This window comes from Pogoniulus pusillus, chromosome 37 (genome assembly GCF_015220805.1).
Source record: "Pogoniulus pusillus isolate bPogPus1 chromosome 37, bPogPus1.pri, whole genome shotgun sequence".
Lineage (NCBI taxonomy): Eukaryota > Metazoa > Chordata > Aves > Piciformes > Lybiidae > Pogoniulus > Pogoniulus pusillus.
The window spans coordinates 3,732,105-3,759,292 of NC_087300.1; the positions used below are offsets into that span (position 1 = coordinate 3,732,105).

At 58.5% G+C, this 27,188-nt stretch overlaps 3 protein-coding genes across 8 annotated transcripts; all 3 read left to right on the forward strand.

The window, feature by feature from the left end:
- The first annotated feature begins 8,678 nt into the window (after positions 1-8,678).
- On the forward strand, positions 8,679-11,387 carry LOC135190733 (gap junction beta-5 protein-like). Its single transcript, XM_064172433.1, is given in 3 exon segments — positions 8,679-9,229; positions 10,313-10,699; positions 10,701-11,387. Coding segments are annotated over 2 exon segments (834 nt in total). The 5' UTR covers positions 8,679-9,229; positions 10,313-10,336; the 3' UTR covers positions 11,172-11,387.
- Positions 11,388-17,301: 5,914 nt separating this feature from the next.
- On the forward strand, positions 17,302-21,563 carry GJB3 (gap junction protein beta 3). Of its 3 annotated transcripts, XM_064172471.1 has the most exons (4): positions 17,302-17,491; positions 18,608-18,758; positions 19,827-20,606; positions 20,912-21,563. In XM_064172471.1, exons 3-4 carry the CDS (start codon positions 19,852-19,854, stop codon positions 20,925-20,927), a joined length of 771 nt encoding a protein of 256 aa, XP_064028541.1. In that variant the 5' UTR covers positions 17,302-17,491; positions 18,608-18,758; positions 19,827-19,851; the 3' UTR covers positions 20,928-21,563. The 3 variants fall into 3 exon arrangements, with proteins under 3 accessions (XP_064028541.1, XP_064028538.1, XP_064028539.1); XM_064172468.1 differs by lacking the exon at positions 20,912-21,563 and having other exon boundaries at positions 19,827-20,655; XM_064172469.1 differs by lacking the exon at positions 20,912-21,563 and having other exon boundaries at positions 18,636-18,758; positions 19,827-20,655.
- A 1,940-nt stretch (positions 21,564-23,503) lies between these two features.
- Positions 23,504-26,634, forward strand: GJA4 (gap junction protein alpha 4). 4 transcript variants are annotated; one of them, XM_064172612.1, is made up of 2 exons: positions 23,504-23,539; positions 24,404-26,634. In XM_064172612.1, exon 2 carries the CDS (start codon positions 24,425-24,427, stop codon positions 25,454-25,456), a length of 1,032 nt encoding a protein of 343 aa, XP_064028682.1. In that variant the 5' UTR covers positions 23,504-23,539; positions 24,404-24,424; the 3' UTR covers positions 25,457-26,634. The 4 variants fall into 4 exon arrangements, with proteins under 4 accessions (XP_064028682.1, XP_064028680.1, XP_064028683.1 ...); XM_064172610.1 differs by lacking the exon at positions 23,504-23,539 and adding an exon at positions 23,748-23,835; XM_064172613.1 differs by lacking the exon at positions 23,504-23,539 and adding an exon at positions 23,764-23,788.
- Positions 26,635-27,188: the final 554 nt, after the last annotated feature.

Sequence of the window (27,188 nt, forward strand, 5' to 3'; positions counted from 1 at the left end):
TGCTGGTTGAGGGGCTCTTGGGTGGCTGTGGGATGATGTTGAGCACCTGTGTCATCTCTGCCCTCAGATTCAGCTGACCAAGGGTTAGAGAGGTGCCAGGTGTGGCTCAAGGGGAATGCCAGGAGGATGGGTGATGCTCATGGGTGGCAGCAGGGGCTGGCTTCCCCTCAAAAGCACTCTGCAACCCCCTCAGACTTCACCCTGTTCACTTCATTTATCCATGTCGACCTGTCCCTGCCCACTGGGGAGGGTGGCAGAGTTGGGGGGGGGGGGGGGCACTGGGCACCTCGCCTGGCACAGGCACAGCCCCCAGCCCACAAGGAGTGAGTGAGCAACTGAAATCTGCAGCTCACAAAGTGTTCTGTTGTGCTTCCTGCACATCGCAGACCATGTCCTGGAGCTCTCCACGTTAATAGAGAGGTGATGAGGTGTGGTGGGAGCCCTGGAGAGCTGCTGGGAGGATGTGGCTGGCTGTGTGGCAGTCACGAGTACCCAGAGGAGCCTGGAGCATCTGCTGGGGCAGGAATCTCACCACTGAGGTCCTCTGGCACAGAGCTTTCTCCCTGCATTGGCATGATGCTGAGCACATCATCCCTGCAGCTGGTCAGGATTTCAGGGGTGGGGGAGGTGCTGTTTTGACCTGTTTTTAGGAAATGCCACCGTGGAGTGGGAATTCTAAGGGGTCTAGGAGGGAAAAGGTCAGCCTGAACAAATTTCTCAAGCTGAACTGAAAACAGAGAGGGGCAAAACAGTTTGCTCACTGTTTTCCCACTCCAGCTTCAGATGGCAGCTAATTACAGTGCTGACATTTTAAGGCAGGAGGATGCAAAATCTCTCGTTTTGAGCCAAGTCCAGGCCCTTTTCAGGGTTCAGCTCATGGGTTTGCTGCCCAGGGTCCCCTTGGAGCAGCAAGAGCAAGCCAAGAGGGGTGAGGGGTTGCTTTTGATGTAGGATTTTGCTCCAGGTGTAAGCAAATTTCTTCTTTAGGAAGGAAGCTGTCACAGGAGGCTGCCTGAGCAAAGCTCTCCAGAAGAAACTGAGCCCTGCACTGCTTCTTCAGAGAGGGTTTGGGCTTTGCTGCCTGTTACCCTGCTGAGGCAGGGACAAGAGAAGGTGAGTGATGGGGAGCCAGCCAGAGGGGAAAGAGCCTAACTGCTCCCGGCTAAAATTGCTGGCTCCAACCTGGTGTTGCAGGTTGCCTGAAGCTTTTTTTCCTGGCTGTGGGGTTGTAGCCTCCAAGTCTCCAGAAGTTTCCCTGCTTCCCTCCAGCTGGTGGTCAGGAAAGCCTGTGTCCAGTCTGCGGGGGGGGAGGGGGAATCTTCCCTATCGTGTGAAGAGGAGTTCCTGGTGTCAGCAGAGAGGGAGGGCTCAGCAGCTGTGCTCAGCTTAAAGCCCTGCTCTTGGTAGCCATCCCTTGCTACCCTTGCCATCCCTTGAGGTGGCCAGGTCCACGCTGCCACAGCCAGGCAGGCACCCACCAAGCCCTGAAGCGGCCACACTGGTGCTGATGTGGGGGCAGCTGGGTGCTGGGGGGCAGCAAGCGGCCGCACAGGCTCCGGGGCTCAGCCTGCTTGTTGTGAAACAAGTCAGAGTAAGCTCAGGGTCGAAGCAGGAGAAGCTCTTGTGTGAGCTCAGCCAAGAGGCTCCACACCGTGAGCTCCACACCATGGGCTCCACACCATGGGCTCCACACCGTGAACTCCACACCGTGGGCTCCACACCGTGAGCTCCACACCATGGGCTCCACACCGTGAGCTCCACACCGTGAGCTCCACACCGTGAGCTCCGCACCGTGAGCTCCACACCGTGAACTCCACACCGTGAACTCCACACCGTGAGCTCCACACCGTGAGCTCCACACCGTGAACTCCACACCGTGAGCTCCACACCGTGAGCTCCACACCGTGAACTCCACACCATGGGCTCCACACCGTGAGCTCCACACCGTGAGCTCCACACCGTGAACTCCACACCGTGAACTCCACACCGTGAGCTCCACACCGTGAGCTCCGCACCGTGAGCTCCACACCGTGAACTCCACACCGTGAGCTCCACACCGTGAGCTCCGCACCGTGAGCTCCGCACCGTGAGCTCCGCACCGTGAGCTCCACACCATGAACTCCACACCATGGGCTCCACACCGTGAGCTCCGCACCGTGAACTCCGCACCGTGAGCTCCACACCGTGAGCTCCACACCATGAACTCCACACCATGGGCTCCACACCGTGAGCTCCACACCGTGAACTCCACACCGTGAGCTCCGCACCGTGAGCTCCACACCGTGAGCTCCACACCATGAACTCCACACCATGGGCTCCGCACCGTGAGCTCCGCACCGTGAGCTCCGCACCGTGAGCTCCACACCGTGAGCTCCACACCATGAACTCCACACCATGGGCTCCACACCGTGAGCTCCGCACCGTGAGCTCCGCACCGTGAGCTCCGCACCGTGAGCTCCACACCGTGAGCTCCACACCGTGAACTCCACACCGTGAACTCCACACCATGGGCTCCACACCGTGAGCTCCGCACCGTGAGCTCCGCACCGTGAGCTCCGCACCGTGAGCTCCGCACCGTGAACTCCGCACCGTGAGCTCCACACCGTGAGCTCCACACCGTGAGCTCCACACCGTGAGCTCTGCACCGTGAGCTCTGCACCGTGAACTCCACACCATGAACTCCACACCATGAACTCCACACCGTGGGCTCCACACCGTGGGCTCCACACCACGGCCCCGCGCGTTCGTGTCCCCAGCACGCCGGGGGCCGCGCAGCTGCCCTGCTGCAGAGCCTGGTGCGAGGCTGAAGGTGAGCTGGCAGCCTCCTCCTCCTCCTCCTCCTCCTCAGCAGAGACGTTTTCTGCTCCGTCATCCTGGGTTCCGTGCTCCGCTTTGCCAGAGCGTTCCCGGGCAGGCAGGCGGCAGCGCGGAGCGTTCTCCCGGTGCCACCTAGTGTCTGCTCGCCGGCCCCGGGCGCCTCCGGAGAGCCATCGCAGCTGATTTATTGCAGCATGATCTTTGAGGGCCACCAGGCTGCTGGGGCTGATGATGAGCAGCACTCCCTGCCGCATGGATAACTTGGAGGGGATGGGGGAGGTGGGGAGGTGCACAGGTTGGGCTTAATGATTTTTGGAGTGAGGTTTTTTTTTGGTCTCTATCTCTCCCGTTTGGCACTAAAAGGCCATCCCAGGAGGATGGAGGGTGGGGATGGGATGACACATCCAGGGTGATTAAAGTCTTTGAGCCTTCAGCCACTTGTCTTGTAGCCCTGACATCACCTGAGGCTTAATCACTCAGAAAAGTGCTGTCATGTCCTATTGTGGCTGTATTGGGAGCATGACCTCGTTCCCATTTAGCTGCCATTTCTAAATGATATAACTTGCCAGGGGACAGGCATGACTCAGGAGACTGGTAATAGGATATAAAGACTTTGACCTGTGGGTCGTCCATCTGAATGCCACCAAGGTCAGTGGCAAAGGCAAAGATGTCATTTGGATGATGATTGTTTGCCCAAACAACCCAACAGAGGCAGAAATGGACCCCTTGAGAGGGGACTGAGGGCTGGGTTGGACTCTGAAAGCATCCCAGGGCCCCCCAAACCCTCCCTGCCTGTGTTTTAGGACCTTGGGATTCCCCAGCTTATGAGTTTTTCCTCCCTGCCATCCCTCACCATCACTGCAGAGGTCTGCACAGACTGGGAACATTCTTCTTTCTGCCCTCCTTGGGGCAAAGTGCCACCAGGCTGTGGTGCTGGTGCTGTGCTGGCTCCTCCCACATGTGCCAGGAGATGGCAGGTCCCATGGCTTGTGTCCCTGAGCCACCAGCGTCTTCAAGCCTTCCCACCACTCTTTGCAGGCCACCTTGGCAGAGGGGGGAGGCCAAAAAGATGTAGGAGGTCAAATAAAGCTGTGGGAGTCCTCTGAGGAAATCCTTAGGAGGTCTGCAAGTCTCCAGGGGTATTGGCAGTGTGGTCAGATGACAACCACCTACATGATGACCCCCCAAGATGGGGGAGTAGTTGTGAGCCATGGGGCAGTGGCTAGGGCCAGAGAAGATCCCAGGAGGCCAGGGAAGGTCTCAGGAGGTCAGGGAAGATCTTAGGAGGCCAGGGAAGGTCTCAGGAGGCCAGGGAAGGTCTCAGGAGGTCAGGGAAGATCTTAGGAGGCCAGGGAAGGTCTCAGGAGGCCAGGGAAGATCTTAGGAGGTCAGGGAAGATCTTAGGAGGCCAGGGAAGGTCTCAGGAGGCCAGGGAAGATCTTAGGAGGCCAGGGAAGATCTTAGAAGGCCAGGGAAGGTCTCAGGAGGCCAGAGAAGATCTCAGGAGGCCAGGGAAGGTCTCAGGAGGCCAGAGAAGATCTCAGGAGGCCAGGGAAGATCTTAGGAGGCCAGGGAAGATCTTAGAAGGCCAGGGAAGGTCTCAGGAGGCCAGGGAAGGTCTCAGGAGGCCAGGGAAGATCTTGGGAGGCCAGAGAAGGTCTCAGGAAGCCAGAGAGGGTCCCAGGGCAGCAGGGCTGAGCCAGGCATGCAGCATCCCCTTACACTGCAACAGGGACAGATGCTCACAGAGCTTTCGTGGTGGTTCAGCCAGCACCCAGGCTGTTCCCTGGCTGTTTAATTTTCACTGATCTGTTAGGGGGGTTGTAGTGAGCTGCAAGCAGGGTAGCATCTTCCCTGCATAGCAGTGGTGACACCCTGTGATCCTGTGATTGTGTGGTCCTGCTCTGGCAGGGGGGGGTGGACTCGATGATCTCCTTGGGTCCCTTCCAACCCCTAACATCCTGTGAGCCTGTGACAGCTGGGCTGGGCAAACAGCACTTCTCTGCAGCTCACCCCAGCTCTGCACCTTCACCCAGGACCTGGTTTCTGTATTTATCCAGCATCAGTCCTGGGATTTAACCCTCCTAACCTGTCAGGTTGGTGGGTAAAAGCCTCTGCAATCATTTTGTGCTACAGACCTGGAGGAGGGTTTAGCTTTGAGGGTCTTTAAGATGAAAATACCCCCAGAGTCCCAGAATTAACCAGGTTGGAAAAGACCTTAGAGATCATCACACCCAACCTATTATCCAACCACATCTAATCAGCTAACCATGGCACTAAGTGCCACAAGAGGGATGTAGGAAATACCATCCCCACCAGTGCCCTGCTGGCTCTTTTGTGCTGCAGGAGCCATGGGGTTGTGTCAGGGTCTGGTTGTGGACTGACAGCCCAGGTGGCCAAGAAGGCCAATGGCATCCTGGCCTGGATCAGGAATAGTGTGGCCAGCAGGACCAGGGCAGTCCTTCTGCCCCTGTGCTCAGCAATGCTCAGGCCACACCTGCAGTGCTGTGTCCAGTTCTGGGCTCCTCCATTGCAGAGAGATGTTGAGGTGCTGGGAGGTGTCGAGAGGAGGGCAGCAAGGCTGGGGAGGGGCCTGGAGCACAGCCCTGCGAGGAGAGGCTGAGGGAGCTGGGGGGGTGCAGCCTGCAGCAGAGGAGGATTAGGGCAGACCTGAAGGGAGGCTGTAGCCAGGTGAGGTTGGGCTCTGCTGCCAGGCACCCAGGGACAGAACAAGGGGACACAGCCTCAAGCTGCACCAGGGCAGGTTGAGGCTGGATGTTAGGAGGAAGTTTTTCACAGCAAGAGTGATTGGCATTGGAATGGGCTGCCTGGGGAGGTGGTGGAGTCACCATCCCTGGAGGTGGTTAAGAGGAGGTTGCATGAGGCACTTAGTGCCATGGGTTAGTTAATTAGAAGGTGTCAGGGGATAGGTTGGACTCGATAAACTTGAAGATCTTTTCCAACCTGATTAATTCTGATTCTTTCCTAACCACACTGAACAACTCCAGGCCCTGCTGCATCAGCACAACATCAGGAACACACTGGCAGCTGGAGGAGTTGGCAGCCCACTGCCACTCGGGAGCACCCACTGGCTACGTGGGTTGGGTTTGTGGCTATTGTTACTTTACAAAGTGGCAAAACCCTTGCAGTTCCAACGGCTTCAAGGAAAAAATGTCAGTGACTCAAGGCAGTTTTTTGCTGTCCTCAGGCAGCTTCTGGCTGAGGCAGCAAAACTCCCTGCAAGGCAGGTGGGCTGGCTGGAGATGCAGCTGACCTCTCTAGAGCGGTGCCATCTCCGAGGGGGAGCAGGAGATGGTCTCACCCCTGACAGGCACAAAGCAGCAGTGCCCTGGAGGGATGCCAGCCCGGGTGTGTGCAGCACACTGGGTCTGCTGCAGTTTACCTGCCTGCTGAAGAGCTGGCTGTGGTGTTTGATTCATGCCAGGAGCTGGGCTGGTGACTCCTGGATGAATGACACTATATAAATGCAAAGTGTTATTAATATTTCATCTTGTAGAGAAAATGTACTAATGGGGCTTGTTCCTGGAAGATAAAGTGCTGCCATTACTACACCTCCATGTCCCCAGTGCCACCAGGGCTGCCTGGTGTTGGCTGGTGGAGGCTTCAGCCTTCAGCACCCTGCTTCTGTCTGAGGGAAACTGAGATTTCCAGCAGGTTTGAGTAGTGGGAAAGCAGCTCTGGTTGCAGGAACTTGGTGCCCTCCAGCCCAAGGACAGAGGATGTCCCAAGAGTTGCTGTGGCCTTTGCTGGCTGAGTTTAGCCCTGTCTGCTGCTCAGGAACCTCTTGCCTCTTGCTTTCTCCCAGCCTGTGGTTTTCCCTCTCCCTGTTGATTTTTTTGGTGCCCTATTTCTAGCTCAGACATTAAGACAAATCAGAGCAGAGAAACTTAGAAGTGGAAGCTCTGAGTGGAGAGGTGAACATTCTAGGGATAGGCCACAGAATGGCAACAAGGATAAGTTAATATCATTTCATTGCAGCATCAAGAGCTTTATGGCTGGAGGCACAGCTTGTGCCTTCCCCTGGCTGCTCCTGCTGCACCTGCTGCTGCCTTCCCCTGATGCTGTTTTGGCTGCTTTGCTGCCACCTGACCCCTTCCCCATCTCCCTTCAGGTGATTACATTTCTCTGGTAGTTTATTCTCCTTATACTGTTAGATTTAAACTACAAAACACACAACTTTGTTTTTCCTGACTTGCCAAAAATCCATGTTGTAAGAGGGGACCTAGAGGGAGGCTGGGGAGGGATTATGGACAAGGTCTTGTAATGACAGACAAGGGGGGATGGGTTTAAACTGTCAGAGGAGAGATTCAAACTAGGTGTTAGGAAAAGGTTCTTGACAGTGAGGGTGGTGAGACACTGGCACAGGTTGCCCAGGGAGGCTGTGGATGCTGCCTCCCTGGAGGTGTTCAAGGCCAGGTTGGATGAGGCCTGGAGCCTCAAAAAGAGCTGGGGAAGGACTTTTTAGGCTATCAGGGAGTGCCAGGAGTGGGGGGGGTGGAGCAAAGCTGGAGGTGGGGAGAGTGAGGCTGGAGGTGAGGAGGAAGTTGTTGAGCAGGAGAGTGGTGAGAGGCTGGAATGGGTTGCCCAGGGAGGTGGTTGAGGCCCCATGGCTGGAGGTGTTTGAGGCCAGGCTGGCTGAGGCTGTGTGCAGCCTGCTCTAGGGTAGGGTGTCCCTGGGCATGGCAGGGGGGTTGGATCTGGTTGATCCTTGTGGTGCCTTCCAACCCTGACTGATCCTATGATTCTATGATGCTGTGACCTGTTCTAGTGGGAGCTGTCCCCACCTATGGCAGGGGGTTGGAACTGGGTGATCTTTGAGGTCCCTTCCAACCTGAACCATTCTATGAGTTTACTCTACTGGGGGAGGGATCCACCCTAACCCAGGACACAGGTATTTGCCAGGCAGCTGCAGCTGATCTCCACTTCATCTCAGTGGCACAGCCCCAGCCAGCAGGATGGAGAGAGGGAAGCTGCATGGCCACTCACAGAATCACAGAAGGGACCCTCAAAGGTCATCTTGTGCACCCCTCTGCGTTCAGCAGGGACACTGCCAACTACAGCAGCTTGCTCAGGGCCCCATCAGGTTTGACCTTGAATGTCTCCAGGGATGGGACCTCAACCACATCCCTGAGAAATCTCCTCCTGCCATCTGACCAAAGTTCTGGGGACAAAATGGGGTCACAGGGGCTTCACCCATGCTCCCGGAATGGCCATCAGGGGCTTGAGATGTACCCAGAGCCCAGCACCACCAGAAACTGCCCATCACACCTGGCAGCTCCCCAGAGGAAAGGATTCTAACCCAGAAGGCAGCAAACCAACAGAGACCCTTTGCACACTCACAAGCACAACATCCTCCCCCCCCCCCCATAGCTGGGTGCTGGTGGGGTGGGTGCTGCTCTGCTTGCCCATGGCAGGACACAGCCTCTGGGAACCCTTTTCCTGGCACAGTCACTGCACAGACAGGGGGGAGGGAAAAACACCAACAAAAGGGCTTGTTTGGTTTCAAACTGCAGAGCTCTTCCCTCGAGCCATCCACAAACACTGGTAATTTACTTTACAGCTGTTTAGATTTGTTTCCCCACACTTATTTATTTATTAACCCAGCAGAACTGCAACTGCAACCTCTGCTTGCTCCTGGGATGGCTCCAGCTCTACCTGAGCTCTTGGCAGCACTCCCCTGTTGGATCCCCACCCACCTGACCCTGCAGCCCTGCTCTGTGCTCAGAGCCTCCAAGTGGGGCTCAGACCTCGAAGGGATTCTGTGAGCTGGGGGCTCCGTGGTGGGGAGGGCCCCCGTGATGGGGAAGAGACTGGTTGCAGCTTGCAGGCGAGGGGAGTGCAGGAGAAGTGCTTAATTAACTCTCAGCGAAACGCTCAGCTGCCACCCACTCGTCCGCGGGTGGGATCGAGGCTCCTCTGGAGCTCTTGCCGTGGTGCAAAGTTTGGGTGGAAAGGGATTAGAAAGGGAGGAGCTGAGCTGAGAGCCTCCCAGAGCCTCGGGCAGGCGGCCACGTCCCCCTTGCCGGTGCAACCAAGGGAAGATGGGCACCGGGAGGGGCTGGAGAGACCCCAAGCCGCGATGGGCACCTTGGCATGCCTGCCACGTCCGAGGGCGGGCGGCCCCAAGCACCTGCACCCTTCCCCGCGGCGGAGCAGCGAGCGCAGCCCTTCCCTGCACCGCAGCAGGATCGGGCACCTTTCACCCCGGGAAACGGCCCACGGGACACGTGGGGATCTGCCTGGAACCCCAACCCTTCCTCCTGGGAATCTCCTCCTTGCTCCCAGCGGTGACTCACGTGGTGCCGGCGCCTGGCACAGCGGCGATGCCTTCGCGCCCTGGGCAAGCACCGACCGGCACCGGCGCCGGCCTCGGCAGTGGGACATCCCGAGGGTAAGCGGCACCCCAGCGCTCCTCTGCTGCGGCCCCCACCCCTGCTGAGGTGGGGCTGGGGCTGCGGAAGAGGAATCTGCTGCAGGGGGCGGCCCGCAGAGCGCGACCCAGTGCCAGGGTGCTGGGCACAGCCATGGCTGGTGGTGGCATTGTGGGTGGGGAAGGAGCAATCTGGAGGTTGTAGCCCTGCGGGCTGCTGCGTGCCATGGGCCAGGGTGTGTTGAGCAGGGGATGTGCTCACCCCGCAGAGTTCTGCCAGCGAGGGGCAACCTCCTTGTTTCGCTGGCGGCTGCAGTATCTCAGGAGAGTCAGTGCCAAGCGCAGCCCTGGCAGCCCTGCCCGGCTGCAGCCTCACTCTGGGTGGGCTTACAGGGCACGGTGCAATCCAGGACCAACAGAGATGCTCGGGGTCCTGGGTCGGGAACAAGCTGAGATGAATTTGAGCTGAGAGTTCGTTCTTGTAGTTGCCCAGCCTCAGGGCAGCACCTTGGGCTGTGCAGTCCCCTTCCCAGCTCAGCTGCTGCCTCTGCTCTGGGCTGTGCCATGCCTGATGTGAGCATGGTGTGTGGGCTTGGCATGTGGGCAAAGCATGGGTTGGTGTCGAGCTCCTCCCACGCTGCCCAAGTCAGGGAATGGAGGTGCTGGCAGATTCCAGCGATGGGAGAGGACCTGTGGTGGAGCCAGGTGAGTCATGCCCCAGCTCCTCCTATTTGTCTTCTGCCTGGGCCAGGCCTGGCAACGTGAGGAAAATCAATAACAAATACCTGGGCAGCGAGGCAGGAGCTGGAGCGGATGGCACAGGTTGGTGAGGGCTGAGCTGTGGAGTGCTGCTGCTCGTGGCTGAAGGATGCTTTGGGCTTTGCCGCGTCCTCACGACCCTACAGAAGGGGACAGTGCTCTGCAGGGACTCCTCTACGGGACCAGGTCTGTGCTGGGGATGTGTCAAGCATCCCCCTGCGTGCTTGAAGGTCAGAGATGTCCTCCAAGGCCACCTGGGCAGGAGAGTGGCTTGGTGCTTTGGGTGCTCTGATGAGGACCTCTCGCTGCTGCTTTGCTGTGACTGTATCTTCTCTCTCCTGCCAGGCTGGCTAAAGGGACCGGGGGACCATGAACTGGGGGGTGTTCGAAGGGCTCCTCAGTGGGGTCAACAAGTACTCCACAGCCTTCGGCCGCATCTGGCTCTCCCTCGTCTTCATATTCCGCTTGCTGGTCTATGTGGTGGCAACCGAGAAGGTCTGGAGCGATGACCACAAGGACTTCGACTGCAACACTCTGCAGCCAGGCTGCACCAACGTCTGCTTCGATCACTTCTTCCCCGTCTCCCACATCCGCCTCTGGGCCCTGCAGCTCATCCTGGTGACCTGCCCGTCCCTCTTGGTCATCATGCACGTGGCCTACCGGGAGGCCAAGGCGCAGAGGCGCCGCGATGCCGGCGGGGACAGCTACCACTGCGTCTACCCCAACCCTGGCAAGAAGCGGGGGGGGACTGTGGTGGACCTACCTGCTCAGCCTTATCTTCAAGGCCAGCGTGGACGTGGTCTTCCTCTACATCTTCTACCGCTTCTACGAGAACTACAGCCTGCCGCGGCTGGTCAAGTGCGAGCTGCAGCCCTGCCCCAACGTGGTGGACTGCTTCATCTCCCGGCCCACCGAGAAGACCATCTTCACTCTCTTCATGGTGGTCACCACCTGCATCTGCGTGGTGCTGAACCTCATCGAGGCTGCCTACCTGATCGGCAAGCGGTGCCGCGAGCGCCTGCTGCTCGGCCCCCACCAGTGCCATCGGCACAGCCGCGACTGCGCCGAGCCCGCGGGCACGGACAGGCAGGTTTTCCACGGGGTGGCCTCCATCCCCCCCACGACCTCCATCCCCCCCACGACCTCCATCCCCCTCACAACCTCCACCCCTGACACACTGCCTGAGGAGGAGACTCTTTCCTAGGGCTGCCTGGGGGAAAGCAGGAGCTGGTTACCCTGATTTGGGGTAAAACTGGGTGCTGTGGGACATGTGTGGTCCTCAAGAGCTGGCAGGGATGGGCAGCTCCCTTGTGGCGGTGAACTGGCAGCTGTGCCTGGAGGTCAAACTCATCCCAGCCAGGCTGGCTTAGCTGGTCCTGAGGGTACCCTTGCAATGAATAAATATGTTTGTCCCTCCGAAGCGATGACCAAAGCAATTGTTCTCCTGCTCCTTGGGCACAAAAGGTCCCTTCCAACCCAAAGCATTCTGTGATTCCACGAAGAGAAGAGCAAGGGCTGAGTCGCCCCTGGAGAAGCAGCATTTCCATGGGCAGCTCCATGCTGGGTTTGCACAAACCACCGTGCTGGGTGGTGACAAACCACCAGCCAGATGCTCAGGTCTGCTGGAGAGAAGCCACTGGAAAAGGGAGCAGCCCTTGGAGCTGGGCATGAGTGATGGCTTTGGCTGGAGCCTGGAGGGTGACCTTTGGGATGTGTGAGGTGTTAGAAGGTTGCACTGTCCAAGCAAGGGCTTGTGCCTGCGCCCAGGAGGTCAACAGCAAAGCCTTGGTGCATTCAGCAGGCACTGGGCACAGGCACGCAAGGAGGACAGCTTCGTTGTCACCCTGCAATGCCAGGCTTTCAAATAACTACAGTGTGGATCTAAGATGGGCTGCTGGGCACAGGCAGGCACACCCAGAGCTGTCACCATCCCCAGGTGACTTGGGCATAGGAAGTTCCATCCAAACATGAGGAGGAACTTCTTCAATTTAAGGGTCACAGAGCATCAGAACAGGCTGCCCAGAGAGGTGGAAGAGTTTCCATCTCTGGAGACATTCAAAACCCACCTGGAAGTGTTCCTGTGTGACCTTCTTTAGGTGACATTGGCTTGGCAGGAAGGTTGGACTCGATCTGCAGAGGTCCCTTCCAACCCCTACACTTCTGTGATGTGGCAGGCAAAAGGGGCCAGCCAGGCTGGGTACCCTCAAGCCCCCTGAGGGATCCCTTCTTTCTATCCCTCACCCTACAGAAGCCACCCCACAGGTGTCAGGGCACTTCAGCCCAACCTGATGGTTGTTAATCACACATTAGCTGAGCACATGCTTGATGCCACAGCCACCGCAGCAAAGCATGGGGTGAGTATCCAGCCAGGCGGGCAGAGCCTGCTGTGGGCTGCTGGATCTTCTTGGCCAGGCAGAGAAAAACACCCAGCTAGAGGAGAGGAAAACCACCCCAACCAGTGATTAACCAGCTCCATTAAATGGCAGAATAGGATCTGGTTTATGGCCATAATTCGTTGACTCAGACTGCACGGCAGCTCCTGAGGCCATCAGCGGTTGCTGAGCATTAGCTGAGATGAATAATTAACAATAATTTCATGGCAAATGCACTCGTAAGTGACATTAATATGGACCATGCAGCTCGAGCTGTTGCTGGGTTTGCTGTATTTAGAGGGTGTGATTGTTATTATTACAGCTTCCCCCAGCACCAGCAGTCCCCTCGCTCGCTGGCTCTGCCCAGAGGAAGCGGCGCAGGGAGGAGGATGCTGGCACCGTGTCCTGGCAGATGGAGCTGAGAGGTCACTGCAGCTACTGTTACTTTGCAGCCCTCCTGACTCCATGAACCAGCTCCTACCCGAGAAACAATCTGGGCAAAACCAAGCTGCTTCCCAGAGCCCACCCTCATTGCTGTCTACAGCTACCTGAAGGGAGGCTGTAGCCAGGTGGGGTTGGGCTCTTCTCCCAGACAACCAGCAACAGAACAAGGGGGCACAGTCTCAAGTTGTGCCAGGGGAGGTCTAGGCTGGATGTGAGGAGGAAGTTGTTGGCAGAGAGAGTGATTGGCATTGGAATGGGCTGCCCAGGGAGGTGGTGGAGTCACTGTCCCTGGAGGTGTTCAAGAAAAGCCTGGATGAGGCACTTAGTGCCATGGTCTGGTTCACTGGATAGGGCTGGGGGATAGGCTGGACTGGATGATCTTTGAGGTCTCTTCCAACCTGCTTGATTCTATGATTCTATGAAAGGGACCAGCCTGGATGTGCTGGACACTTTAGGCTATCAGGCAGTGCCAGGAGTAGGAGAATGGAGCGAAGCTGGAGGTGGGTAGGTTCAGCTTGGATGTGAGGCAGGAGTTGTTCAGTATGAGAGTGGTGAGAGGCTGGAATGGGTTGCCCAGGGAGATGGCTGAGGCCCCATGGCTGGAGGTGTTTAAGGCCAGGCTGGATGAGGCTGTGTGCAGCCTGCTTTAGGGTGGGGTGTCCCTGGGCATGGCAGGGGAGTTGGAACTGGCTGCTCCTTGTGGTCCCTTCCAATGCTGACTGATTCTATGACTCTTAAGAGGGGAGGCAGAGGGGTTGATGCAGCTGGGGGATCCTGAGGGCAAGCAGGGAACAGGTTGGCTGTCCCACGAGGATGGGAATGGTGGAGGAGTCCTAAAGGGATGCCTGTTGCCAGCCCAGGACCCTCTGGGCACACGGTCACAGGATCACAAGATGTTAGGGACTGGGAGGGATCATCCAGTCCAACCTCCCCACCAGAGCAGGACCACAGAATCTAGCACAGGTCACACAGGAACACAGGGCTTGAAAGTCTCCAGAGAAAGAGACTCCACAACCTCTCTGAGGAGCCTGTTCCAGTGCTCCATGGTGGGTTCCTTGCACTGACACTGGTGAATTTGGAGATCTTGAAGGTGAGAGGCAGATCATAGAATGCACTATGTTGGAAGGGACCTTTAAAAGGCATCTTGTCCATCCCCTCCCCTGCAGTCAGCAGGGACATCTGCAACTAGAGCAGGTTTCTCATAGCCCCATCAAGCCTGACCTTGAATGTCTCCAGGGATGGAGTCTCCACCACCATCCTGGGCAACCTGTTCCAGTGTTCCACCACCCTTATGGCAAAGTTCTTCCCACTGTCCAAACGGTGAAACACAGCTGGATTCCACCAGCTCCTTTTAAGTGAAGCTGTGCTGAGCTCTGCCTCCTGTCTTGGACTTGATGATCTGAAAGGATCTTTTTACAACCTGATTAATTCTGTCTGCTCTCGCTGCTGTGTTTGCTGGATTAGCCACCTGAAGGTTTTCCTTACTGGAGCCTTTCACAAGTTGTTCTTTGTGTGCAAGCCACAGCCTCCGGGTTTAAAGAGCTAGGGCTGGGCTGTTTGTTTTCAAGCAAGGTTGGCTAGTCTTGATCAACACTGTCCTTGATTTGCAAAGTCCTGAGGTGTTCCTCAGCCACGAGTGCTAATCAAGATGAGACCCAGGGCAGCCTCCCTGCCCACCTGCCCCAATTCTGCACATCAAAGAGGCAGCTGTGGCTGTGTCCGTTGCGAGAGACCTGCTGAGCCAGCTGCCAGTTCCTGTTGTGCTGCTTGATCTCGCTGGGAGCCAGCACTGCAGGTGTCTTGCACCATCCAGGCTTGGGATCAGTGGGGACTGGCTGGGCAAGCAGGGACATTTAAGCTTGAAGAGGGGAGATTTAGAGCAGAGATTAGGAAGAGCTTCTTGACAGTGAGGGTGGGGAGACACTGGAACAGGTTGCCCAGGGAAGTTGCAGATGCTCCCTCCCTGGAGGTGTTCAAGGCCAGGTTAGATGAGGCCTTGAGCAACCTGGGCTAGTAGAAGGTGCCCGTGCCCATGGCAAGGCGAGGTTGGAACTAGGTTACCTTTAAGGCCCCTTCCAAACCAAACCCTTCTATGAATCTATGAATGTGGCAGCTTCTTTCTAAACTGCTTCTGAGGTTACCCCAGTTGGTGCTGCAGAAATGGGGGTGCTGGGGGCTGGGCTACCTCCTGGGATGCAAGGCACTGGGGGAAGAGGCAGGAGCAGTGTGAGTAGGGAAGCAGACAAACTGGAGGGTGTCACAGTGCAACCTGAACATCCCCAGACTTTCCACCATCATCCAGGGCATCGTATTTGCTTGGGGGGTGACCAGAAAGCCCTCTGAGTTTTGGGGAGAGGAGACTTAAAACAAACCCATCGCTACCTTCAGCCTGGCAGGGATGTGTGGGGTTGGCATGCATGGTGCCACAGATCAGGGGCAGCCTGTCTTTCCCAGCAGTGGCTTGATCCTTCCCTGCCCCAAAGCCCTCCCCTTGCTGGGAACTGAAGAGAAACTCATTGACATCCATTGTGCTGGAGCAAGTAGCTGCTCCAGCTGCTGACTCCCAGGCTCCTCTTACTCTTCGTGGAAGGGAAGTCTCCTCCCCAGGGACACGGCCTTGGAGTGGGATGCCAGGATGCTGGAGATAAAAGGCTGGGCTGGGTCCCAGCGGGCAGCCAAGCACTGCCTCCTGCCATGCCCTAGCTAAGACCCTTTTAAAGAGACTGAGGTTTCCCTTCTGGTCTGGCTCCACTGCTTGAGTTTTCCCTTTATGGAGGGCCCAAGGTCGGGCCACTGGGAGTCCCTGAGTGCTTTCAATCCTCACATCTGGCACTGGAGCCTTTTACCCATCACCCCACTGAGATGGGGCAGGGTGACAGCAGGGTGACATGCCCTGGCACACGTACCCAAAGCTCCTCCAAGGGCTCCCCGGTGCTGAGAGCAGCAAAATTGCATTGTTGCCTTGTCCCTGTGCCCACGCCAGATCAGTCAGCAGAGGGGTGGCAGGAGGGGTGCAGGGACTTGCTCTCTGCTGAGACACCTAAAATGCCAGCTCAGCACTGCAAAGCGCAGCAAACACGAGGCGTTTCCCTTCCCCACCCAGCCGCCTCAGGGGGAATCTTCTGCCTGTGCCAAAAGCACCTGAACTTTATTGCTGTGGCTTTGTGGCCCCTCCTGAAATGCCCAAATGGGAAGCAAGAGGCTGCTGGGGGGCTCTGGCCCTGCTTTTCATCTGGACCTCACAGAGTTTTACTGTGGGGCAAGGGGGCTGATGGCTTCACAAGCCATCGGACCTGCTGCTGGTTCTTCTCCCTGGCTTCCCTCTCCTCTGGGCTTTCCATCTCAAAGGCCACGGCCCCCAGATTCCTGAGGCAGCTCCCGACACACCGGCTCTCTGCAACATAGCTCAGATTCCTGATCCTGCAGATAGAGCCCTGCAAAGGCAGCTCCTGGGTGAGGGGAAGCTCCAGAGCCCCTTTTGCTCTCCTCTGGGATGAGGGTGCCTGCGTCTGTCCCTTCCTCTGGGGTCACCCCACCCTGCACCCCCAGCCCTCCCCGAGGGTTTGCTTTGGGCTTTCATTCCTGTGACCTCTCCCTGTCGTGCTCCCAGCCTGGAAAATCCCCACACACTTCAGCTGATTTCCTGAAGCCAAAAAGCTGCTGGAGGAGCAGCTCCTTACCCACCGCGGGTGCAGGGAGCAAGCCTCTCAGGGCATCAAGCACCTGGCACTTCAAACAGGAGTGGCCCTGATGAGGAGCCCTGTGGGGCTTCAAGGGCCAGGGAAAGCAGCATGGTGTGCTTGGCCCCAGGGTGTGCCAAAGCAATGCCAGGAATGCTCTGGGGCAGCCAAGAGGCCAGGCAAGCCGTGGGCAAGCGGAAACGTGTCCATGCCCAGGCCACGTCTGCAGAGGCACCAAACAGGGCAGCTCCAGGGGGGTGGCTGAGCATGGAGGAGCTGACTTAGCCTTTTGGAAGCCACCAGTGCTTTGGGGAGAGGGACATCCCTTAGGAATACATCCAGGACCCAGGAGGACAGGCATGGAGACCAATGGCAGAGCAGAGTCCTGCTGAATGGGGAGCCTAGTGCCACGCTCTGCCACCTGGGCTGTGCCACTCTTTGGGAAAGGTCTCATCCAGGATGCCCCATGGCTGGCAGGGCGGTGGCTCCAGGCTGCCGTGGGTTGGAGACACTGATGAGCTGTTGTACAACTATTTCCAAGGCACAATCCTTGCAGAAGTGGGTTGGCATTGTGCAATTCCTGATCCTGAACGACAGTTGCTGGCTGACCCAGAGCTAGGGGCACAGGGGTGAGCCTGGTGCTGAGCCCCAGCCACTCTGGGCTTGCCCCAGAGCTGGTGCTGGGCTTGCCCAGAACTACTTGAGCAGGACACACGGCATCACCTGGCAGGAGCCGCTTGCGGAGGAATCCAGCGCCGCTGATCTGGCTGCAGGACCTGACCCGCCTTGATTGTTCAACCCGAGCGTGTGGCTGCCTGTGCACGGAGGAGAAGCTCTGCAGGAGCTGTTTGCCAGACTCACCCAGGGACCGGGAACGGAGCGAACCTTCCCCTCCGCACACCGCTCAGCGCCGCCGGCGCAGCCTGGGCACGCAGGAGGGCTCCAGACTCACAGCAGGACAGAGAATCCTCACTGCCAAAGCTGCCTGGGCACAGCCACTTCCATCTGGCCCTTTCCTGGTTGGACAGGTAACTCCAATGGGTGGGCACAGGTGTGGGGTGCTCAGGGGGCTGCTGAGGACCTGCTGGTTGTGGGGTGCAGACCCCATGGTGCTAATGGGGTGTGGGTGCAAGCTGGGTTAGGGCTGGGGCTGCTGTGCCTGAGGTGCCTGAATGTGGGGAGCTCAACTTTATATAGTGCCACCTTGGGACCCTGCAGGCAGTGTTGGGCTCCCTGGTCCATGATGCTGTGCACCCAGGGGGTGATGCAGGGGATTGGCACAGTGTGGCATGCCAAGGAGCAGGAGTAGCACCCCAGAACCTGCTTCCCTGTCCCATCACTCTCTCCAGGGAGTGAGAGAGGCTGCACCCTCCCCCTGAGAACAGGCTCAGATGCACTCTGTTATGTTTACACCCCAGGCAGGACCTGGGCATTTTCGAGCCCAACACCCTGTAGCCCCATGGAGCAGGACCTGCTGGTGACACAGCAGACTGGCACGCCGGGGGCTGCCAAGTTTGCTGGGCTTCACGGGAGGCAAACCAGTGCCGCAGGCATAGCTGAGCACACCCAGAGCATTGCCTCTGCTCCGCCTGGCTGCCTGCCAGTGCTGGCCAGGCTGAGGAGCTCCCACAGCACTACACTCCAGCACACAACCTGGCATGGCACTCATGCCCCCTTCCCATCCCACCACTGGTCTATGGCTGGGTTGAGCTGGGCACATGGGTGCTGGACGTCTGGGTACCAGTGCTGGAAAGGCACTGAGATGGGGGCATGGGTTAATTGGCAGCCTGGCAAGGTGGCACTGGCAGGTACCAGCTTTGGGCTGAGGTGGGAAAGCAGCTGCTTCCCTTCCCATTGCTGCCCACCCTGGCTTGCTGCCACAGGTCTGCCAAGAAGGAGGATCTCCTGGTTTCAGATGGAATGGGAGCAAAGCTGGGTGGACACAGACAGAGACACTGCCCTGGCACCTGACACAGGCTGGCACAGGACCCCAGCCTCACCCTGCCTGTCTCAGCCACACTTCTTGGTATATGGAGAGCAGTGGCAGGTTTGGGGCTTGCTACTGGGTAGCCCCAGCCAGGGACAGGCTCCTGGTGGCCTCCTGTGCTCCAGGCAGCACTTCAGGCTCTGTTCCTTCACTGCAGCCCTGGCACATCTCATCGTATCACACAGCCTCACTGGGACAAGGGGACTTTGACTGTCTTCGTGCCATCACACCCCTGGCTATGCCCCAGGCTGGGCACTTCCCACCTCGCAGCCGCCGGTGAGCAGGGAATGAGTTTGAGCCTCCTCCAGGTACGTCTGGGATGGCACTGGGTGGGTGATGGGCAGCAGGTCCTTGGGAGTGAGAAGATGAGCACACGATGCTGACTGACCCGAGCAGCTGGAAAGGAAGAAATTAGCTCCTGGGGGTTGAACAAAGCTTTTGGTAGCCATGGTGGTGTCAGGCTGGCAGTTGGACTCGATGGTCTTAGAGCTCTCTTCCAATCAAAACAGCTCTGTGATTGATTTGGCCTGAAATTGGAGCTGCCCACTGGGTCCTGGGCTGCCCTGCCCTCCTGGGGTGTGCTCTTCAGCAGCCACACACAAAGCCTTTGTCTGAAAGGTCCAAGCTTTTTCTTACACAAAACATCTCTTAGCAAACAGGGCAGTTAGGCGTTGGGGCTGGTGATATTTGGGATGTGTTCCCCCTGGAGGGATTTGCCAGCCATTTTGCCACCTCCTTGGCCCCAACCTGCTGGGCCACTCATGGTTCCCATGGCACACTCTTTCTGCCAGAACCTCGCATGACCCCAGAGCTGCAGCCCTGCAGAAGCCCTTCTAAAAAGTCCCCCTTCAGCTTTGCTGTAGCCCCCTTCAGGTGCTGCCTCTGTGAGCAGCAGAGCAGGAGGAAGATGTGGTTTGGGGTAGAAATGTACTCCAGGGCCTCCTCCTACGCCTGTCCCAGGGGTCCTGCCAGCTGGCAGGGCTGGTGTCCACACAAGCCTTTGCTTTGCTGACGTGCCAAGTGCCCTGCACAGCTTTTGAGTGTTGATCCTGGCCCACTCCAGCAGATTGTGCTGCCAAGTTATACAACCTGTGCCATCAGGCCAGGGACTTGGTGGCAGGAACTTGGCCAAGTGGCTCGTTCCCTACAGCAAAGGCCCCATTCAGAAGGAGGGGCAGAGGCACTGACTCACCTCTCACCGAGAGGGTGTGAGGACAGCGTCTGCAGGTGGGATGTTGTCGCACCCCCTCAATGAGTCTCATGCAGGGGAAGGAGAGACTCCAGGAGGTCACTGCGCTAAGCGCGGCAAGAGATGAGCTGCGCCGCTGCTGTCTCACCTCGCTCTTCAGCCACTGCTTCTGCCGCTCCTTCTCCAGGTGACTCCGTTCTCCACCAGCCACCATGGACTGGAAGACTCTGCAGGCACTGCTCAGTGGAGTCAACAAGTACTCCACAGCCTTCAGCCGCATCTGGCTCTCCGTGGTCTTCGTCTTCCGCGTGCTGGTCTACGTGGTGGCGGCCGAGCGCGTCTGGGGGGACGAGCAGAAGGACTTTGACTGCAACACGCGGCAGCCAGGCTGCGCCAACGTCTGCTACGACCACTTCTTCCCCATCTCCCACATCCGCCTCTGGGCCCTGCAGCTCATCTTTGTCACTTGTCCTTCCCTCCTGGTCATCATGCACGTGGCCTACCGGGAAGACCGCGAGAAGAAGAACAGGGAGAAGAATGGGGAGAACTGCCCCAAGCTCTACAGCGACACGGGCAAGAAGCACGGCGGGCTGTGGTGGACTTACCTGCTCAGCCTCTTCTTCAAGCTCATCATAGAGATCCTGTTCCTCTACCTCCTCCACAAGATGTGGGACAGCTTTGACTTGCCACGGCTGGTCAAGTGCTCCGACAAGCCCTGCCCCAACACTGTAGACTGCTACATCGCTCGGCCAACCGAGAAAAGAGTCTTCACCTATTTCATGGTCGGAGCCTCCTCCATCTGCATCGTCCTCACTGTCTGTGAGATCTTCTACCTCATTTTCAAGCGGGTCGTGCGGAGTGCGCGGAAGTGGAGGAAGTCTGTCAAGCGCTCTGTCAGCTACAGCAAAGCCTCCACCTGCCAGTGCCACCCGAAGCTGGAGGAGAAAGACAACAAGTCCCAGACTAGGTGTGTGGCAACCCTGTGGTGCTCAGCTCCCAACTTGTCTGCTGTCTGATGGGGTGCTGGGAGGGAAAGAGGGAGGGAGGCATGTCCAAGGATGGCTGCCTCTGAGGTGGATGCTTGGCGAGGCCACCACCAAACTCTTCAGCCAGGATGTGAATGGCTGTAAGGGAAGGGGTCACATCCATGGGAAGTCTCCTGCTCAGGGTTATGGGCATGTCCTTAGGTGTTCCAGTGGCATAGGCATGCTCCGTGGCAGGTGGCTACTTGCTGCCCATGGGCATGCCTGAAGGTGTCTGTTCTTTCCACAGAGGAGAGGAGCTGTGAGCTCACCCATTCCAGGACCCTTCACCTTCCTCTTGGCCCAGCAGCATCTCAAGCCTGCCAAGTCCCTGAACCCTTGAGAGTCAGCCCATGTGAAAAATAACTACAGCCAACAAACTGAAGCCCCTCAAGAGACCCATGGGTGCCTGAGCAGATGCAGGTAAGGCCAAGGCAGCCCTGGAGCTCTTCTGTCTGCACGTGGTGGCACCATGGGAGCTTGGCCATCACATCAACAGAGACCAGTGCCCTACCCAGCAGCAAGCCTAGTCACAAGTTGCAGAGATGGAGCCATCAAGCTGGGACAGCACAGGGACTGGGGATGGTGAGGGAGGAGCAAGGGGACTCCTGTGTCCCAGCAGCTCCTCTTGGGTCCTTCAGCTCTGCATACAAATGCATCAGTTGGTGCCCGCTCAGGGCTGGTGTCACCTAGCACAGTGACAGTCCCCAGTTTGCCAGCACTGGGGCAGAAGCTGCTTTTCCCCTTGTGCCCATGCAGGCACCACGCTGCTGTCTTGCCCAAATGCCCTTGCTGGCTCTGCTGCTTCCCTCAATACCTTCACATCCCCCCCCCCGACCCCGGACGGATGCGGCAGCTCGAGCTGCGGATCTGAAAGGCCAATAAAGGTTGCGTCGTTTGTACACAGGCACCGCTCTGCATGCTGCGCGTCGGGGCGGGGAGGGACTGGGGAGGGCGGAAGAAATGAGTTTGCAGTAGCTGCTTCAGGAGCCCGTGGCCAGGTCTTGCTGGGCAGCGCGGGTCGAGCTCCCAGCTCCTCCCAGCTCGTCATGCCTTGTTAAACTTTAATTCAGCAGCAGCGCACGCCGGCCCCCGAGGAAATGAGGGAGGGATCAGCATCAATTATTTACTAAACCTTGATAAATATTACAATAAATAGAAATGATTTCCATTTAATCTCTCCTCAAGCAGCGCTCCACATGGGGTCTGCTGCTGCCCCAGCCAGACGTCTTCCCAGCTCGCTCCCTGAGGTTGTGATGGCGATGCCCACGCTGCCAGGAGGGTGGCACATCTCCGTGCTGGGACACAAAGCAAGTGCTTCCAGCGTGGGATGCTCCTGTGGGCACACTAGCATCCTGTCACCCGTGGTGCCAGCCCTGGGCATGAGGCACCCTGTGCCAAAGGAAAGATGATCCAGGAGGTTGCACAGCACAGGATGTCTAACCGGGAAGTGGCTCCGACACCAGTGTGGGTCTGCTTTGGAACACCCACACAGCTCCCTCGTGTGGGTGAAGCCTGTGTTGGGCATTCTCCTCCTGGTGGGTAAAGGACTGCGGGAGATGGCAAATTCATAAGTGAGGTCACCTCTGGTTCCTTCGTGGTTTTGGAGCAGCTTCCCAGAGCTGATTGTTTTCACCTATCAAGGACTGCCGGGGCACGGAGCATCACTGGGGACTGGCACCAAAAGGGGATGATGCCACCTAGGCAGCCACTACCGTAGGGTGGTGGGAGGGAGAAGCAAGATTCATGATGGGCTGACTGGGAGATGGGCACTGTGCCGGGGCATGGCATGGCACATGGGCATTAACTGAAGCATGACAATTGTTTGATATTAAACATAATTACATGTCCCCAGCTCTGCCCTGTCTGGGAGCAGGAAATGCCACCTCTCACTGTGGAAGAGGCAGCAGCTCTCAGTTCTGTGTGTGAACTGGCCCAGTTTCTGCTTTCGAGAGCCCAAGCCACTCCATGCCACACGTGCCAGCCCTTGGTGGCCTCTGCAAGACAGTCCCAGGGGGCACACACGGGGATGTTGTTCCCCGCTCAAAGCCAGCAGGACTTTAGCCTGCGCATAAAACATTAACATCTGCCCACCCGTGTCCCCTGCACCCTGCTCTGAACCCTCTACAAGCAGGAAGGAGGGTCCCGGTGCCCCAGTTCCCCGGTGCCCGGCACGGCTCAGCTCGGGCACACAGGGCCGGGCAGCTCCGGTGTGGCTCCAGCACCACCCAGCGCCCGTCGCAACCTTAGCAGCAGCTCGGCCGAGACGGGCAGAGCGCGGAACATCCCCGGGGACACTCTGGGGCATTCCCCCGACCTTGCCTCCCAACCTTCACCTCCATCTTTAGGGGCACACGATGGGATGCCAGGCTAAGGGTCCCACGTGTGGGCAGGCTCCGGGAACCCTGGGCAGGTCCCAATCCCCCCTCAGTTAGTTTTCCCCGGTGGCGGAGCTGCAGCCGCGGACAAGGGGCAGCGACACCCGGGCAGCGACACCCGGGCAGCGACACCCGGGCAGCGACACCCGATCTTCCCAACGCCCCCGACGGCTTCGGCCCCGGGGGGTCTCGGCTGTCTCCCGGAGTTCCTTTTACCCTCGACGGCCCCCCGGGCTCCCGGCTGTCTCGGTGGGTCCCAGCTACCCCCGTGGGATGCTCCACGTTTCCACCACCCCCGATCCCCAAGCCGGGGACACCTCCTCGGCCGGGGGCAGCGGAGGGGGGCGGCCCCGCACACCTGCGGCACAGCCCCCGGTTTCCTGCCCGCGCTCCTCCCCCGGCTCCCCCCGGGCCCCGCATGGCCAAAGCCGTCCGGCCCGGCCCGGCCCCTCACACCCAGCACAGCCCGAACCAGGCGAGACCTGCCCGGAGTGGCGGAGGTGAGTGAGGGGTGCTCGGGACCCCCGGGACATAGGGCACCGCTCGGGGACACCGGGACAGGGAACGCTGCCACAGGGGGCACCCCTGTCTCTGCCACCCGCTGTCCGGGGCACTCCGCCCGGGCTGGGTGTCCCTTTAACGGGCCCAGCTGTTACCTCTGCCCGTTTAATTAAGAGAGGTTAATTAGGACGCAGAGCTGGGGCTGGTTCCTCCCTCCCAGGCGGGGGGCGTTGGCTGGGCTCGGTGAGGTGAGGCTGAGACACCCGCAGGGGTCCCTGCAAACGGTCTGTGTGTGGTGAGTTATCCCGGGGGGGGGGCGTCCCCAAAGTGGGCAAGGGAGAGAGGGCACGGCAAGGGAGCTTGGCAAGGGACTGTCCCGCCAGTGTAGGGTAAGCCCTGGGGTGGTGTTGGGGTGGTTGCTGTACCCCGGCGGGGGCTGCACTCCCTGCTGCTCTCTGTGTCTCGGCAAAGGCAGGAGTGAGACAATTCTGGGCTGCTTCTGTGAGCCCCTACCACGTCCCCTCACTGGCTGCTGTGGCTGTGACCTCCTTGGGCAGCCTCAGAACAGCCCAGGGGCTGTGTCCTGAGAGGTCAGGACAGTCCAAAACCGTGGGTGCAGTCCTCTGGGTGCTGCTGGGAGAGGGGAATCCCTGCTCTGCTTCTTTTCCCTCAGCCCCATCTACCTACTTCTGGGCTCCACGATGCTGCCAGACTCCCTTCCTGGGCTCTGGAATGTTCCTTGGTGGGTTTGCAGAGCACGTCCCAAGAAAGCCTGGGGTTGAGGTGGCTCCATCTGCCCTGCCTTCTCCAGCATGGAAGCAAGGATTAATTTGGTTCCCTTCCCCTCCCCTCTCTGCTGGCAGAGGCACAAGAGTCCCTAGAAGATGGGCGACTGGGGTTTCCTGGAGAAGCTGCTGGACCAAGTCCAGGAGCACTCCACTGTGATCGGGAAGATCTGGCTCACCGTGCTCTTCATCTTCCGCATCCTCATCCTGGGCTTGGCTGGGGAGTCCGTCTGGGGGGACGAGCAGTCGGACTTCGTGTGCAACACCAAGCAGCCAGGCTGCACCAACGTCTGCTACGACAAAGCCTTCCCCATCTCCCACATCCGCTACTGGGTGCTGCAGTTCCTCTTCGTCAGCACCCCGACCCTCGTCTACCTCGGCCACGTCGTGTATCTCTCCCGGAAGGAGGAGAAGCTGAAGCAACAGGAGAGCGAGCTCCGGGCTGTCCTCAGCAAGGACCCCAAGATCGAGCAGGCCCTGGCAGTCGTGGAGAAGAAGATGGCCAAGATCTGCGTGACAGAGGACGGGCGGCTCAAGATCCGAGGTGCACTGATGTGGACCTACATCAGCAGTGTGATCTGCAAGAGCATCTTTGAGGCTGGCTTCCTCGTCGGCCAGTGGTACCTCTATGGCTTCTCCATGCTGCCTCGCTACGTGTGCGAGAGGGACCCCTGCCCTCATCAGGTGGACTGCTTCATCTCCCGCCCCACTGAGAAGAGCGTCTTCATCATCTTCATGCTGGTGATGGGCCTGATCTCCTTGGTCCTCAATCTCCTAGAGCTTTTCCACCTCTGCTGCAAGAACCTGTTTAGCAACCTCAAGAAGGCGTCGAGGCCAGCTGACCCGAGCCAGGATGCCTTTGCCGACAACATGGTCTCAGGCCCCTATGCACCCAAGCACTACCCCTTCCTGCCTATGGCTGACAGCCACACACCACCCTACCAGGCCTACAACAAGCTCTCCAGTGAGCAGAACTGGGCCAACTTCCACAACGAGGAGAATCTGGCACTGGCCAGCAGTAGCAGACCCTTGTCAGACCCCTATGCCCCCAGGACTGCTGATGACCCTGCCCTGGAGGAGAAGTTGTGCAGCCGGCCTGGGAGCTCAGCCTCCAAGAAGCAGTATGTTTAGTGCCAGGCTTGCCCTGGCTGGCTGAGGGGACCTTGCTTGATCCCTTGTGCCTGCAAGGGCAGCTGCCTCCTGCCTGGTGCCATATGGGTGGGCTCTGTTCTGGAGGTTGTGCCCACCTTGGCCTGCCCATGTTTGGGATGTGATGCTCAGGAGCAGGACCGAGCAGTGTCCTGGAGCCTCTGCTCCCTCCTGTTTTCCCCACAGACCCTGCAAGGAAGGAAGCTGCAGATAGTTCCCCAGGACGCTGTGTCCTGTGTGCCTTGTCGTGGGAAAGGGAGAAATCCCTGGAGCCATGGGCTGGGAACAGGCTGTCCCCAGGGCCATGTCGGGAGGCTGCTGCCCCTCGGGCTCCTCAGCTTGGCCATCTCCCGGGTCTTGCCGGAGCCCTCACTGATGTGAGAGCCAGGATGTGGCCGTGGGAAGCCACTCGCCTCCAGCCCCTGCATGGAGCAGGCTCAGCCTGGGATGACTCCTGGCTGCCAGCCCTAGGCTGTTCCTGTGATCCCGGCATGGAGCCAGTAGGATCAACAGCTCCTGCCTGGGGGTTGCTGCAGGAGCTGTCCCTTCCCCAGGGGACACAGGGGTTAAGCCATCAGCAGCTCTCCGCTGGGGCTCTGCGGTGACCAGCCGATCCCGATGGCCGCAGGGTCACCACTCGATTGCCTTAGGAGCACAAGCCCCACCCCGGCCTCCTGGTCCTGGACCCTTTCCAATCTGGTCTGTGCCTCTAAGTTATTTTTAACCCACTGGCCTGAGCATGCAGCTTCTGCCTTAAAGTTGCAGTTGTGTGGGGATGTGGGGACCTGTGTCCAGCCTGGGCCATGCACCCACCAGCCCTGTGGGTTTGGGGGGAGGAATTAGCCTGGCAGCTGCTGTCTGGGAGAGGGGAGGCTGTTATTGATTTTATTACTTTGCACTGGTCAAGTCCTGCTAGGGGCTGAGGTGCTGGGAGGGGAAGGGATGGGATGAAAGAACCAACTGTGACCATGAGAGTTGTCCTGCCTTCTCCAGGCCAGGATGCTGTGAAGGGCAGTGTCCTGCCCTGTCCAAGGAGCTGTGGGTCCTGCATGACCCAGGCAGGAGCGTGGGATGTGGGCACTGCCCTCAGTGCTGTTTCCTTCCCCTCCCTGGCAGACTCACTGTTACATCTTACTGAATAAAGTTGGATGAATGAAAAAGGTGAAGTGTGGTGTGACTGAGCTTCCTGCAGCTGCTTTGGGGAGGGAGGGGTGAAGGTTTGGGGCTGAAGGAGCAGGGAGTTGCTGCCCTGTGGGCAACGGGAAGCATGGGAGAGCCAGCTGTGCTGATGGTGTCTCACAACACTGACCCTTCCTGCTGGTGTCCCAGCCTCAGCCCAGGGGCTGTCACAGGGTGTCATCGTGGTGCTGGCCCTAGGTGGCCTCAAGCAGAACTCAGCCCTGTGCCCCAGCTCTGCTGCAGATAAACTCAGTGGAAGCTGTGGAGCTGCTGGTGGCTGCATAATAGGTGGAAATGAGGCGTTGATAAAGTCACACAATGTGGCTGGGGCTGTTGTTTAGTTTCTCCGGCCAAGCCAGCCCAGGGCAGAGCCTGCTCTCAGCCGAGGGCCTCTGCAGCGAGGGTGGGACAGACTAAAAATACCCTGGAGAAAATGAAATATGGGTGATACGGGGAGATATCGCTGCCATCAGCCCCTGGAGGAAGAGGAGAGGGAGGCACCCGCCTGTGCTGCCCTTGCTGCAGAGCCTGCCCT

Excerpts from the sequence above, each read along its gene's own strand:
- GJB3 (XM_064172468.1), top strand. The coding sequence starts at position 19,852 with ATGGACTGGAAGACTCTGCAGGCACTGCTCAGTGGAGTCAACAAGTAC.
- GJA4 (XM_064172612.1), top strand. The coding sequence starts at position 24,425 with ATGGGCGACTGGGGTTTCCTGGAGAAGCTGCTGGACCAAGTCCAGGAG.